General features: G+C 54.2%; 1 protein-coding gene across 2 annotated transcripts in view; it reads left to right on the top strand.

The window, feature by feature from the left end:
• Positions 1 to 15980, top strand: part of SLC2A1 (solute carrier family 2 member 1) — a 28403-nt gene that overhangs the window by 4590 nt on the left and 7833 nt on the right. Inside the window, exons 1-2 of one of the 2 annotated variants that reach the window (XM_032626150.1) lie at positions 6031 to 6065; positions 7130 to 7225. In XM_032626150.1, coding sequence (XP_032482041.1) covers positions 7148 to 7225 — 78 coding nt within the window. In that variant the 5' untranslated portion in view covers positions 6031 to 6065; positions 7130 to 7147. Of the gene's footprint in view, positions 1 to 6030; positions 6066 to 7129; positions 7226 to 15980 lie in introns of those variants that run through there. The other variant, XM_032626140.1, reaches the window with a different exon arrangement.

Here is a 15980-nt window from a genome sequence, read left to right as displayed (position 1 = left end):
GTAGCTCAATAGCTAATGTATAAACATTGGGGTTTTGCAGTAATGGAGCAGGGCTCCCAGACCTTGAACTCGTGCAGAATGAGGGCAGTGTCCACCCTGTCCAAGACTTCAGCACCACCACCTTGCTGGCTTTTGCCTCCCCAGGGCCTTGGTACCCTGGAAGGGGAGAGAGCGGTCGCTAGACCCCAGCTTAACGAGCCTTTGGCTACTGAGGCCTCTGCTGGACAGGACATCTGCCCAGAGCGCCTAGCCCAGAGTTCACCCCCACTATTTTGGCACTGGGGAGTGAGGAGGAAAGGGCTCCACCAGAAACAGCTCTACCATTTGACCTCAGACCAGCCACAGCTCCTGTTGGAGCTAATTTCCTCAACTGTAACAGGGATAATACCTACCTCTCTAGGTCAGGTTGCAGGGGGGTTTTTTAATTACAGAAGTACTGTAATGGAGCCAACTATAGAGAAGCAGGCAGAGGAAGAGAGTAAACATCTTCTCCCAGCTGTAACGGTTTGGTGTTTACCCTCACAGACCTCTTTTTGTGCATGTGGATATGTGTGCCTATAAATGGAATTTAGTGTAATTGGATCACACTTTCTACATAGTTCTGTGCAGCCCAGTGCAGCCCAAACTGTTCACCTACCAATACTTGCAGTGTTTCTTTCTGCACATAGAAGGAAGTGCCATTATACAAGTTCATTATCTCCTCCTTCCTTACACAAAATGTACATTCTATACGTTGTTTAGTACTTCGCTTTTTTACCTGGCACTCTTTTCGTATCAAGAACATACAGATGTGTTGCATTCTTTCCAATAGCTGCATAATATCCCATCACAAAATGTCCCACCGTGATTAAGAATTAAGTGATTGTCCTCGTCACTTTCTCTCTTCATACCACTCACCACCTGATGTATTTTAGGTATTTTTTTTCTACCCTTCCACCCTACCCGCCGCTGCCAGCCCCCGACTAAAATATCAAGTTCCGTGAAGCAGGGATTCGGTTGAGTTTATTGCTGAATCCCCATTGACTAGAATAGTGTTGGGAACGTGCACTCGGCTATTGTCTTTCCTTAGTAATATAATTTCTTATTCTTAGGAAACCTCTCTTATGGAGAACAGGAGGTCTTAGGGGAAGAGGATTTTTCAAGGTCACACAAGTGGGGTACTTAAACTTGTCTGCTGAGAGTGTTGGGGACCTTTACATAGTCCCATGGTCTTATCAAATTAATCTTATCGTAGTCAAATTGGTGCCCACCTCTCCACTGAATGGGTACCTCTCTGGGGTGTCAGCTTCTCCAGATGCCCGGGTGCTGGCTCTCAGGGAGTCATTTGTTTGCATTTAACACCTTTTTGGAAGACGATTTGGTTTTGCCTGGAAGGCTTTGAAAAGTCCTGTGCAGCTCCTGTGTTGGGGTTGCACTTGTTAATTCAGAGCACCTGGAGCTTAAAGCAGAGATGGGCAAATTTTTTCTGTAATGGGCTAAATTGTAAGTAAATATCATCGGCTCTGTGGGCCATATGGTCTGCTGTTGTAGCACAAAGGCAGCCATAAACAATATAGACTTCTGGTCCCCAAAGGAATGGGGGACAGTTTGGCTGTGTTCCAATCAAATGTTATTAATGGAAACTGAAATTTGAATTTTTTTTTTTTTTTTTTTTTTGCCGAGCCACACGGCTTGTGGGGTCTTAGTTCCCCAACCAGGGATTGAACCTCAGGCCCACGGCAGTGAAAGCACTGAGCCCTAACCACTGGACTGCCAGGGAACTCCCCTGAAATTTAAATTTAATACAATTTTCATGTATCACAATATATTAGCCTTCTTTTTTTTTTTTTCCCCAGCCACTTAAAAATGTAAAACCCATTCTTAGCTGGCAGGCTGGATTTGGCCACGGACCATAGTTGACCAACCTGGGCTTAGAGTAAAATCTACCCAAGCGACCGAGAGGTTTCTGAGCTTGGGCCTGGGCTGTCCTGGCTCAAACTGGGCAAGGCCCAGCGAGTTGCTGGAATGGAATTTGACCTACATAGGAAGGAAAGAGCAGATAGAAACCTTGCTTCCTTTGGGGACCAGTACCCAGAAGCAGGGGAGGACGTGAGCAGGAAGGGTTTGGCAGCAGAGACCCCTCAGCTTGAAGCTTCCAGCAGCCGAAGGCCTCCTGATCATCCGCCTTTTCCTCTCTGAGTCTCCCATTTTCTCATCCGTGAAGTGGGAGCCATCTCTCCCCCAGAGCCTGGTGATGGTTAAATCAGGATGTGGATGCAGCCCCTGGCACGTTGCCTAGGGCCTGCCCGGTGCTGCTGGCGCTGATAAAAGCGGCAGCTCCCTCTCCTCTCTGCTTTTAAAGACTGATGAGCACCTTCTGCCTCCAGGGCCACTGCGGGGTGCAGGGGAGGCTCAGCCATGCAGAAGTCCTGACATCACTGGAGGACTTGAAGAAGATGGCTGAGAGGAGTAAATGCCTGAGGTCACCTGAAGGTCAGGCTTCACATGGTTATTACTCTTCTTCTTGAAAAGACCTGACAGGCTGGACGAGTTCAGAGGGTAAAATGCCTTGTCCAGGAATCCAAAGAACTCAAGTCCCAGAATTAGCTTTTGTTTGCCGAGTATCCTGGGCCCCTACCCTCTGACCTTAGGCTCCCCATCAATCGCATGAGGGTATTACAGCGATTCTGCAGTTTCTTGCGCTTCTTTTTTCATCTCCCAGAATTTTGTTCAAATGAAATCCTAGAAAATTAAAGTAACAAATAAATAAAAAGGGAGCTGTCACGGATCCCATAAACCACTGCTCCACCCTGCTTAGAACTGGGGACCACGCAGTTACAAGGTCCTTGTCCCATGCTCCAGTGCACCCAGGGCTACTCAGGAGCTGTGGGAGGAGGAAAGGATGTGAGTGACACCTGGCTCATCCCCGCTCCAGGACCCTCCTCCCGGACCCTCCTCCCACTGGGAGTAACCTACCTCTGAATGGCGTGGCCACAAGCCCTCCCTCCGCCAGTACTGACTGGGAGAGCCCGGAGCTGGAGTACATGCCAGGGAAAGGCCCGGCCCACGGACGCAAGTCGAAAGGCCATGCACGGTGCTTGGCAAGTTACATGACCTGGCTAGGCCACCCGGCATCCCCGTGTGTGGGAGGAGAGGTTCTGAAGCCAACATTTCATCAGTGGCTTCCTGGGAGAAGGAGAGCTCTAAGTGGGCCTCAGGACCCCCAGAATTGGGATAGGGTGGTGAGGGGTGAAGGCATGAGAGCCTCCTCGTGCAGGACCCCGAGCCCAAGCGCTTGCTGAACTGAGAGGCCTGGGGCACCCCTAGGAGAATCAGGATTTGAACTCGGGTCAGAGGTCTTTCCTCCACAGCCCTGTGGGTTGGGGTGGGGGCCTGGAGAGTTACTTTTAGGCTGTTTCCAGCTCTCAGAGCTGATGTTCCAGTACTCATCAGGGGTTTGCTACATGGCCGAGTTCAAATCTGTTAGGATGAACACTGTTCTCAGAGAACAGATACATGCAGAGCCAGTTTTGCCCAAAAAGTTAATTTCAGAAGTGACAGGTTTGCTTTGTATAAATATTCAGCACTGCGCCCTACTCTGGGCACCCTAGGTACCACTCTTAAGGAGTTCCCAGTGTGGTGGGTGGACAGCAGATGGGTATTCCCAAGCTGGAGACTGTAGAGCACACAGCAAGGGCAAAGGCCTGGAACAGCACAGGATGTTCTAGGAGGTAGCCCCATCCCCAGGGGTGGTGATGGGCGGCCGTGGTCCCAGATTCTGGACTCTCCCTTGCTCCTCCACCCCTATAAAAGGCTTCCACAAGAAAGCCGTGAGCTGTGGGGCTTGTACCCCTTCTTTAAGGCATCACCAATGAGTCCATCAGCTTGGCACGTAAATATATACATGTTGAATGAATGGACTTCATTACCGCCTTTCAGTTCCAGCCACGGGACTGGTGGAGGCAGATGGTGCCATGGGGACTTCCCATCCCTCCTTGATTCAGCGAACACCTGTCGAGTGAACCCTGCCGGCTCCATGATGCAGAGCTTGACAGCAAGCCTTAAGGGAAGGCACTCTTATCCCCATTTCTTATGTGAAGAAACTGAGACCCAGAGTCAGGGCTACCACATATCTCAACTCCAAGGTGAGGGAAGCAGCTCGATGCCTTTCAGCCTGGGTCTCCTGATTCCAAGTCCTGTCGTGAGCACGCTGGGTGCGGTGGGGGCGAGAGGTGGTGGGTGCCGCTTGCCTGCCCAGGAGCGGGGGCCATGCTCCTCCCCTGGATCTAGCATCCAGCCACACTGAGCACCCCGTTAGATCCGGCCTTGCAGGGCCCCCCCTTCTTCCCCCTGCACGTACTGTTCTGTCTACCTGGAATGCAGTCTTGCCACCGCTTCTCCACTTGGCAGACTCCCTGCATGTCCTTCACGGCCCAACTCCAGTGTCACCTCCCAGGAACCCACCTTTGATTGACTGTCCCAGGCAAAATTACAAGTCTGTCCCTGCAGGGCTCCCGCAGTGCCCCAGCTGAAGCTCAGACCACACTAGCCTCCCCTTCCCAATGGACCTGATGCCTCTTCCTTGATGTCAGGACCAGGGCCCGGGGCACGAGTCACTGAGCCTTTTAGTAGTTCTTGATGCAGCAGCCTGCCTGGGTGGATGTGGATATAACCCAGCCGGTGGGTAGGCAGGTTTTCTAAAGCAGAGTTTGACCTTGACCTGCCAAGTGGCAAAGTCCAGCAGAGGGCTTTGTCCTTGGCTCCCAGCAGCCCCTGCTCTCAGAGGCACAGCTGCTCAGCAGGGCCCCAAGACTGATTTCAGAGGCCCAGAGACCCCTGGCACACCAGAGCCAGACTGGAGACAGGGCTGTGGTAATAGTACTGCCCCCCAGCAGAGCCCCTTCTGCGAGGGCATTCATGCAAGGGCACGATTTTTACCAGATCCGCATATCATCTGTATCATTTTTCACTTCTATTTTTATTTAAATTGCTGTGTTCTAAATAATATGAAACCACAGGGCTTGTAAAAAATATTTTGAATAGGTGATACATTCATGTGGTTCAAAATTCAAAAACGTACAAAGGGATGTAAAATGAAAATTCTCCCTTCTACCCTGCCTCTGCCACCCAGATCCCCAAGGTACACTGTTACCTTTCTTGTGCATTCTTTTAAGGAAGTAGATGTGTATATTCTCCCCCATCCTAGCCTTTTTTTTTTTTCCTCCCACACAAAAGGTAGCATACAACACGCTGTTCTGAAGCTTTGCTTTTTACTTACTATAACTTGGGGAGTATGCCAAATCAGTAGCTAAAGAGCTTTCTTTGTTAAGTACTCCATTATATAGCTATGCCACATTTTTTCAAATCATAGGTTTGCATTGCTAGTTTTATATTTATTCGAGTGTGTACTAGAATAATATATACCTTGTATACCATTAGTATCAGATGGCCAACCTCAAGGCCAACCCTGAGCCGTGACACCTGTGACTCACCAGGCAGAAAGCCCCCACATGAGGGTTCAACAGCCGCTGTCGTGCCGTCCTTGTGACCTCCTCTTACTTAATCCCAGTGGTCACCCGAGGAGTTGGGCTTGGCCGGGGCCCACCAGAGGAGGCCTGTCAGGTGCTCACCACCCACTCGGAACCAACAGCCTTGGGTCTGAAGGCTCCCTAAGGAGTTGGGAGGGAGGCTCTGAGGGGTGCTGGGCAGGGTGGGCCGTGACAGACAGGATTTACAGGGAGTGCAGCCTGCTGTGAGGAAAGCCCCAGCGTCTAGGATGAATGTCCAGAGTTTGGCCAGGAAGGAGCCCGTGGGGAGGAAGGATCCAGCTCTCCCTTGACAAGGAATGGGCTCTGAACTCCTGCTGGCTGAAACCTTCCTCTTAGCCTCTGACGTGAGAACCTTAGCTTTCGCAATCGATGGCCTGCCGGCTTCTAGAGAATGAAAAGACCACACTAGGAATGTGTCTGATTAACAGCTAAGCCCAGCGCTATCTGTGAGGATCTCGAAGTCACGGCTGCTTCTGGGTTCTGGGGGGAGGGGGGGAGACCAAGGCCATCGCCAAGCTGAGGCTCTCCCGTCCACAGGTAGGTGCGGCTCAGGATCTGTGCCTCCACCCCTCCCCTCCAGTGCCCAGCCCCGTGTGGTGCACCTGGTGAATGCCCGCCCATCATTTCTTTGGCATCCCTCCCCCCGGGCCCCGTTCTTTCGGTCAGTTAAGGGCCTGCCTTAACTGTCATACATCTTGGCTTCTTCATTTTAAAAGAAAACAAAAGTCCTCTTCCTAGCAAGGCACCTTGCTCTCCCCGGGCCCTCCTGCCTGCTGGCCTCCTCCCTGCCTGCTGCCTCCGGCCCTTGGCTTCCAGGTGACAGAATCCCACTGCCCTTTTTCTCCCCCAGCCCTCTGCCCATTGGAAACACCTCGACCCAGCACTCTTACTCACCTTGTGTCGTGTACTTTTCCAAAGCACATTCCTGGCTGGTATGTCATCTGTGTCCTAACAACCCTGGGAAGCTCGTGGTCTGGGGATGGTTGCCCCGAGCTTCAGCCTGGCTCTCTGCAGACCCCTGAGTAAGCTGGAACTTGTCTCTGCCTCAGTATCTACCCTGTGAATGGAGGCGAGGGTTTGCAGACAAGCAAACAGACGGGCCGGGAGGAGTGGGGAGGGGGACTCACCTGCTGGAATTCACAGAGCAAGGAGGCAGGTGGGCTGGAATTAGAAGCCAGCATCTTGGGCTCCAAATCCAGGGCACTTTGCCCATCCATGCCGCTCCTCCCACGTAATTGGGCCCCCCTTGCCTTGGTTCCTGAGCCTCCCAGCCAGAGAGTCTGGAGCCACCTCAAGCCTAGGCATGGCTTCAACAGGGGAATGAGACCCCGGAGAATGCCAAGCCCTGGCTACAGAGAGGGGGAAGACCCTAATTACCCTCTCTCCCCAGGAATAAGTCTGGCCAGCCCGGTGTCTAGAAGTTGGCAGGGCTGGTTTGGGCACCTGAGGTCAGGAAGTGGCCAGGTTTCTTCAGAGAAGGGCTGGTGTGGTGCCAGGAGTCAGGCAAGCTATCTGAACAAGGGAACCTGCCAGCCCAGGCCCTGCCCTCTAGTAACCTGGGCCTGACGTGCCTCTAACAGTGTGGGGTTTTCTCTCTGCAGAAGCTGACGGGCCGCCTCATGCTGGCTGTGGGAGGGGCAGTGCTCGGCTCCCTGCAGTTTGGCTACAACACTGGAGTCATCAATGCCCCCCAGAAGGTGAGTGCTGTGCTGTCCTAGGCTTCTGGAGACCAGAGGGCTCTGCTGTGCACCCCTGCCCCCATCACACACACACACACACACACACACACACACACACACACACGCTCACCCTGCCTCTTGGACATTGGAGTCATTTACATCAACTCACCATCTGCCTTACCAGCCAATATTCTGGCCCTGAATGGGTTAGAGACTCTTAGCTTTGGCCTTGGAAACTTGGGGCCCACAGAACCACGGGGTCTTTATAGGTCATCTTTTTTTTGTGTGTGTGGTACGCGGGCCTCTCACTATTGTGGCCTCTCGCATTGCGGAGCACAGGCTCTGGACGCACAGGCTCAGCGGCCATGGCTCACGGGCCCAGCCGCTCCGCGGCATGTGGAATCTTCCCGGACCGGGGCACGAACCCATGTCCCCTGCAATGGAAGGCGGACTGTCAACCACTGCGCCACTAGTTAAGCCCTTTATAGGTCATCTTGACCAACCTCCCACCCGACACAGAAATTTGTAAAAGTTGAAGCCATGTTCGGTGTAGTGATGCTGCACTCGTGCGGCCCTCTGGGGCTACAGAGGGCTTCTGTGGTGCTTTTCTCACCTGTTCACACCGAGCCCTAAGGCAGGCAGGCAGGCAGCCGTGCCCACTCCTACCCTGCAGGTGTGGGGAATGGCCAGAACCTGCCCAGCATGACCAGCTAGTCAGGGATGGAGCTGGTATACGACACCAGTCTGCCTTGGCGCCCTCCCTGCCAGGTGGTCCCCAAGCCCGTGCTCTCACCCATCCACATGCAGCACACTCCCTTGTAAGGGAGCCCATTCTAGGCTGAAACTGCCTATCTCCCTGGAGGCCCTGGGCCAGGCAAAGCAAAAATGGCGTCCTGCCCTAGGGAACTGGAGGGGTGCAAGTGTGCACTTATTCCCTTCTCCCCACAGCACAGCCCAGATCTGTCCTCACGTGCTCACCGGTGTCGGGACTGGGGGGTGCCCCGGTGAGGGCCTCCAGCGTAGCCAACCCACTGCTCTGGGGAGGAGAGCGGAGGATAGGGGCAGGAAAGGAGACTGTAACGAGTCCCTCCTCTGCGCCAGGCCTGTTGTGTACATTCATAAGGTCGGGCGGTGATTTCCATTTTATACACCCGAAAACCAAGGCCCAGGGCAGGTGAAAGGACCAATGGGCTCAAGGCCACATAGCTAGGGGATGGTGGAGTCAGAAGCCAAACTCTGTTGTTTACACAACCTCAGGCTGCCTTCCGGACCAGCCACCTGGTCAGTTTAAAAGTCTCTACCTTCCCGGGCAGGACAAGATGAGAGTGGATTGTCCTGTCAAGGCCACATTCATGGTCCAGACAGGTGAGGCCAGGAAGTGAGTGTGGCTGCTTCCCGAGGATCGGGGCCTGTGTGGGGGAGCTGGGCCTCCTCCCAGTAGGCGGAGGGTGGCCGTGGGGGCCATGCCCGATGCTGGGGAGCAGGTCACCAGAGCGGCCAGGCCCGCTGAGTCATGCTCAGCTGTAGCAGATGTGATGGGGCTTTTCCAAGCTTGTGGGAAGTGGCGACCGTGGGCCCATGCTTGAAACAGTTCCAAGCCCTGCTTTTGCTAAGTGCTCTGAGCAGATCTTGCCAAGGTGTGTGCCTCGGAGCTGGCTCCCTTTGGGAATCCTTACAGATGCAAAGTGTGTACAGTCTTAGAGACAGGTTGAGTTCTCCACTTGATCGCACATCAGTAAGTGTCCCCTGACACTTACAGAATCTGACCTCACTGGTCTGGGATGCTGTCTGGGCATCAAATTTTTAAAGCTCCCCAATTGAATCTAACGTGCAGTCAAAAGATGAGAAGCACTGGATTAAGTGATCACAGTCAGGGGTGGTCACGTGACTGATCACATAGTGAGTTACGCACGGTGACAGAACGAGGACTCTAAGAACAGGATAGAGGTGTTATCCGGAAACAGAACAGGGTTGTGTTAAGCAGGGGCCCACAGGTGGGGATAAAATGCCCAGAGGAAAGAAAGTCTGTGTGTCACTAGGGTAAATGGGAGGAGGGAGAAGGATGGGAGGGCGACGAGGTAAGCCAGAAGCTGCCCACAAGGGGCTCTTGTGGTCGGTAGTTTCATCTGTAGACTCTTCAGCCACTGGCAGGGCATGGCACAGCAAGAATGGGCAGGTGGGCACCAATGCGTAGGCCGAGCTGGGGAGTGTGGACTTCAGAACTCCACTAAAGAGGATAGATAGGATCAGATTTGCATTTTAGGGAAATGATTCAGGCGTCTGGTGCAGTGGGATGGGTCTCAGAATGTGAAACTAGAGACAGGGAAATAGTGAGAAGGCTGCTGTTGTAATAGGGGTAGAAAAACCAACACTGAGTAGGAAGAATGGGCAGGAGCTGATCATCAGTTCAGCCCGAGGATGAGAGAGCGGGGTTTAAAACTGGCTTCGGCGATGTGGGTCTGGAGGCAGAGCAGGGAGGTGCCGTGGGATATGCAGGAACTGAGGTTTGGTGACACAGCGGGACAAGCACTTGGACACGGGGGTCTGTTTCTTTGGAGGGTAGTCAGTGGGAGAAGACCGATAGGTTGGTCACCGGTATCCATAGTGATAGAGAAGGATCTCCCAGAGGGACTGCAGAGTAAAAAGAGAAGTAAGGGTCAAGCCCTGGAGAGCACACCCACTGACAGAAGATCCTGGGAAGGAGGAGGAGAGCTGGCACCTCTACGCCAGGAGACAAGACCCTTCTGAGCCAGAGGAAGAATGGAAGCGCCTGAGGATGAGCGTCCATGGCCATGTCCTTCGTCCCTAGAGCAGTGCCCGTCCATAGGAACAGGCACTCAGATGTGGACAGAGTGAAGGGATGCTATCCGGTGCTCTGGAGGCTGACCTGGGCAGATCAGCTCCATTTTGCCAAAGGCAAAAGACCCTCCGGTGACCCTGCCGTGGCAAAGGCTGTCCAAGTGGAGTCCTGTGGGTAGAGACCTCCCTGCAGTGGGTTGAACAGGGAGAAGGGAGATGGGGGAGAGCAGAGACAGCCCTTCCAAGGGACTCGGTAGAGAAGGAAGAAAGAAGGGTGGTCGCCAGAGGGGTTGTCTGGCTAAGGTTTTTTTTAATACGAAGACTTCAGTTTTAAACGGCTTGTAAGGAATCAGCAGAGGAGGAGAGGGTGAAGATAAGGAGTGGGGGTGGTCCTTCAGGAGGCCGGTGGTGGTGGAGCAGAGGCAAAGGGGTCGCATTTGGCCGGAAGGGACTAAGACACTTCCAAGGGTGCAGTTGTGGACAAACCCAGAGTGAGGTTCTCTAATTCTTGGGACTTCCCATCTAATCAGAAACAGGCGAAAGGTGAGAATTACAGCGGAAGATGGGTGGGGCAGCGGGCAGGGGGTCCGGGCAGCACAGAGGGCCCAGCGGTAAACATTTATAGGAGCATTTGCGGGCACCTGTCCAAAGGTCACTTGGGCAGCCGGCCTCTGAGGACTGAGGTGAGAGACCTGCGTGGCGTTTCCGGGGGCGTGTGCTCAGGCACTCCTCCGCCTGTTTACTCTTGTACTTTACAGACACTTCTCATAAGCCTGGCCGTAGTTTTCCCAACCCGAAGCAAACGGGATAAACTTAACAGGTGAAGAGGGGAGAGGACGACACTAGAGGAAGAGATGAAAGCGGGGCTCAGAGCCGATGGCCGTGCCTCGGGAGGCACCATAGCCATTGTCCTGGGAGGGCCCAGTGATTGTGCCAACACCGTCACTCAACGTGGACTATGCCAGGCACTGCCCTAGATGGGGGAGGGATAGAGCCGAGAACACCGCAGGCTCACCCTGGCCCTCAGAGCTGGGCCCTGTCCCTGCCCTCCAAAGATTCAACCATCCAGAGTGCAGGGGTGGGGTGGGGAGGGGAGACCCCTTGGGAAAAGCCGCAGTATTATTAACGGAGGGCTTCTCGGTGCTATGGGAACGAAGAGAAAGGAATGACTAATGCTGGGGGTAGGGCTGATGGCAGAGACAGAAAGGGCCTCACGAAGGAGTTAGCAGCTGTGCTAGACCTTGAGGGCAAATCGGCCCCAGAGGGAAGGAGGGGCGGGTATCCCAGGCAATAGGAACGGCTTGTGCAGAGATGCGGTGGCGTGAAGTGTTCCACTGATGGGGAATTGCTAACGGCCCGCGCTGACCAGGCCGACCCGCCTTGTCTGTCTAGAGGCACTTCCCTTAGGAAACTGCACTGCGCTGGCCAGGTTGGCCTACTTGCCAATGGAGACTTTGTCCCACTAGAGGTGAGGGTGCCAGTACTGCTGTTAATTACCAGAAACTTGGTCTCCTCCATAAAACAGGCCCCAAAGGGCTTCCTCTTGGAAGTGGTTAATTAATCATAACATTATCTTAAATGTTTACAAAGTACCTCCTAATAAGTTACCTCCTCACAGCAGCCCCACAAGGTGGGTGGGGCCGGGCTTATCTTCCCCTCATAAAGGAGGCACCGAGGCTGGGAGAGGTCACCTGGAGAGTGAGAGGCTGAGTTACAGATGGACGCCAGGCCTCACGCCTGATGACGACATCCCTGCCAGGCCTCCGGCCTCTGCAGGGTAGGAGGGGAGCCCAGTCACACAGAGAGCAGATAAATGAGCAAGGGCATCCTGACCATCATACTGGGTGGAGAGAACTACCTCTCCCCTCCCCAAATGGCTGAGCTGCCAACAGAGGTGACTAAAGGCCATTGAGGAACCCTGAGTTCCTGGCCAAGGGACAGTGTCAGGCATGTCTGAGGCATCCTCAGAAACCAGACCGCTTGGGCTGGAAGGGGCCTTGACAGTCCACAGGCTCAACGTTCCTTGTTTGCCAAAGGAAGAACTTGGTCTAGAGAGCAGGCGAGGTCTGCCCAGGACGACCTGCTTGGTAAGTGAAAGTACTGGAGGCAAGATGGGCTTCCCAGCCCAGGCTCCAGGCAGCCTCTCCTTATCTCTGCCTAGATCCAAAGGGCTCTGGGCCCCCTCTCCCCTTCGCCCATCTCCGCTTATACGGACTCTCACAGCTTACAGCTCACTTGTCATGTGCCAGGCATTGTTCCAAATGCATTAGAAACAATAATTCAATTGTTCCATATAATATAACCCCATTAGGGAGACACCATAATCCCTGTTTTATAAAAAACTAGGGCACAGAGTTGTTAAGCAATTAAACCAAGGACACACAGCTAGTAAGTGGCAGAGCTGGGATTTAAATCCAGGGAGTCTGGCTCCAGTCTACATCCTTGACCACCACAGAAGAAATGGCAGTTACACTTAACAGGCACCGAAACACCCTTTTACATGCCAACAACTGCTACCCTGCTGCTCTCTCCTGCTCTTACTTCAAGCTGAGTCACGCACAGACGTCCCAGTTTCCCACGCACAGTTGCACAGCCTCTTACACCACGACACCCTGCCACAGCTCCATCATCTCTTAAGCCTCTCCGGTTCATGGCCTGTTCATCAATTAGTGACGATGCTTTCTGCCTCCAGCCCTGTGCTGGGACCCAGACTGGCCCCCTGTTGGAGTTGTCTAGATGGAGCACACAGTGCCTCATAGTTAGCTGTCCGGGGCAGTGATGGAAACAAGGACGGGCTGGTGTAAGCAGACAAGGGGGAGGGAGAGGGTACCTGGCCCATAGAGGAAGGTTTTTTTCAACACCATAGACATTTGTGGCCAGATAGTTCTTTGGCATTACGGAGGCTGTCCCATGCATTGTAGGATGTTTAGCAGCATCCCTGGCCTCTACCAGTGTAACAACCAAAAATGTCTCCAGACATTGGGTGGGGGAGCAAATTGCCCCTGTTTGGGAACCACTGCAGTAATGAAGAGGTTATGAAGGCTCTCCAGAGGAGGGATGGCGCGTTCTCTAGAAAGTGACCAACAGCTCACCAGGCAGAAGGCGAAGGTGCAGAGGTGTGGGGTGCCCGGGCAGCATGGGGGCGTTGCCATGTGGGGTGAGAAGAGACACTTCATCCTGAGGGTGGTGGGGAGACAAGAAAAGCTGTGAGCAGGGGAAATGAAGATCCTTCTGTTTGCAGGGGAGACCCCAGAGGCCAGGGACCAGTGAGGAGGTCAGAGCAAAGGCTTGGAGAGAAGCCCTATCAGGGCTCTTCCAGAAAAGCAGCCAAAGCAGCCAGGGTGGTCCGATCATCTGCTCTGGGGTTGGGGCCCAGCTTCTAGCTCCATCTGGCTGCCTGGGCCTCTTCACCAGGCCCCAGGGAGAGGCCCTGAGGAACCCAGAAGTTATCTATCCAGCCCCACCTATAGCATCTGTCTCCGAACTCCCAGCTGACCCTGGGGCGTGGCTGAGTTGCTATGGAGACATACCGCCTGGGGCGAGGGGCGGGGGGGGGGGGCAGCCCCAGCTGTGGGGGAGGGGTAGGTAGGGAACAGGAAATAGGGGTCAAAGCCAGGCTGAGGGGCTGAACTGGACAAGCTGGCCCTTTCTTCCTCCCGACTGGACCTCAAAGCTTGGGCGGCTGTTTAACCCCTTCATGCCCACAGTATATCTAAGAGAGAGAAGAAAGGGTTGAGAGACAGCTGATTCCCTCTCAGGATGATCCAGAACAGGGGGTCCCAACCCCCGGGCCAGGGACCAGTACGGGGGGGGGGCCTCACAGCAGGAGGTGAGCGGCGGGCGGGCCGGTCAGCCGCTCCCCACCGCTCCCGTTACTGCCTGAATCACGCCCACCGTTACTGCCTGAATCACGCCCACCGCCACCCCCGGTCCATGGAAAAACCCTCTTCCATGAAACCGGCCCCTGGTGCCAAAAAGGTTGGGGCCCGCTGATCTAGGAGACCAGGCCTCTGCAGGGAAGATGTGGAGAGCAGCCAGAAATTCCAAAACATATACCCCTTCTCTTGGCAGTGGTCTGGAATTCTAGAACACGGGTTGGCAGGGGGACCAAATCCAGCTAGCAGCCTGTTTTTGTATGGCCTATGAGCCAAGAATGGGTTTTACGTGTTTAAAAGGTTGGGGTGGCGGGGAGGGAGGGAAGGGAAGAAAAATAAGCAACAGAGGCCATGTGTCATCAACAGACTCTAATATTTTCTATCTAGCCTTTTACATAAATTGTTTATATCAATCCCTGATCCAAACTTTGACTTGTATGCTCCCTGCTGACAGGGGACTCACTAACTGTAACATGGGTAATCTCATCCTCTGAAGCCTAGAAAGCTCTTCTTTCCCCTGAGCTGAAGTCAGATGCTTGTCTCATAGAGCTCTGCAGACCTGCTGGGTCCCTCGGCCTGGGCAGCCAGCAAGTTCTGAAGATAGAGCTTTACTCCCCAAGGCAAGCCTCTAGTTCCTTCAGGTTCTTTCTTGTACTATAAATTCCTAGGTTAATGCTTTGTCTTACAGTAATTAAAAAATGGAAAACTCTGTCCTTAATGTTCCTCTCAAGGAGATGGCTTCTCTCCTTGAGAGAACAGTGACACAAGGAACAGCTTTCTCCATGTGCCAGGCAGTGGGCTCCGCCTCACACCCAGAGCCTCACTACAGATGCTGCCCTGACACAGAGAAAGTCAGAACTTCTGCTCTAGACAGAGAGACGTGTGGTCCTTCAGCCACAGTTACCCAGGCAGGGAAGGGAGGGGGGATGACAGACATGACACAAGCCTCTCCCCACCCTCACCCCCAGGAGAACTGCTGGGATGAGGAATAGCTCTTTACTGGAAACCATTCAGTCCAAGGGATGGCAGCTGCCCAGGGCCATCCTGCTTCTCCATGCTGGCCCCTACAGTGTCGCCAAGTGAGCCTCCGCCCTAGGTTCAATGAGGGGATGCTTAGAGAAAGAGCTCTAATAGCCCCTCAGCTTCCAACAGCCTGATGCCATGGCTGACCGGGACCTGCCCTTTCTCCCCAGCACGCGTGCACTCACACCGACCCTTGGCAGGGAGAGGGGTCGGGAATGGGCTGGGAAGGGAACAGAGACAAACGGAGGGCTGAGCCTGGTCTGCTTGATGTCCAGGGCTCGACTGCCAAGTCAGGGAATAATGGTGGGAATCGGACTCTGGCTTCGGTGGATGGGAGAAGTCAGGAGCAGAATCCAGGTGAGACCTAGGGCAGGTGCTGCGTGAGTGGAGAGGAGGACCGATAAGCAGGTAGGATTTTATGGACAGGACCTGGTGAGTGACTGCATGTGGGGCAGTGGCAGGATCAAGGGTAGCTCCCAGGCTTGTAACCAGAACGTGAGGAAAGAGCATCCAGAAGAAGCACGTGTGAGGCCTCGCCTCAGACATGAGCCGGGGCTGAGGAGGCCGCCAGGAAGCTCGCTGCCGAGACCGGGCCTGTGGGATCCTGTTAAGGGTGCAGAGCAGTAAGGAGGCTCTTCTTCCATGACGGGCACCCAGCCACTGCTGGATGATGCTCAAGGCAGCGGCTGGGTGGAAGAGGTGACCCCAGAACTTCTCCCCACGCAGGGTTCTCCTGTTCTCCAGGGACCCACCGCCTTTCCTGGGCCAAGGGCCAGCTTCACCCCCCACACAGGGCATGGACCCGAGGGGAGAGGACAGACAGCCCATGCACCGCCCGCAGGAAAGGAAAACCACACTTGGCTTCTTCCCACAAATCTCAAGCACCAGATCAAGAGGCAGGAACCCAGTGGGCAACCTCGGCTTGGCCAAGAAGTGCTGCTGGGGGGTGAAGAGGATGAGCCTGGGGCCAAGGTGGACGGTGCTGGCTGCTCACCGTGCCTCAACCCCATAAAGTGGTCTAAGCAGCAAGGGGCTCAGGAGCCATAACGGAGCTAGCCATGGCCAGGGTTTGGCCC

Source organism: Phocoena sinus, chromosome 1 (genome assembly GCF_008692025.1).
Source record: "Phocoena sinus isolate mPhoSin1 chromosome 1, mPhoSin1.pri, whole genome shotgun sequence".
Taxonomy (NCBI): domain Eukaryota; kingdom Metazoa; phylum Chordata; class Mammalia; order Artiodactyla; family Phocoenidae; genus Phocoena; species Phocoena sinus.
Note: the sequence above shows the minus strand (reverse complement) of the source record. Positions and strands in the feature narration are given on the sequence as shown.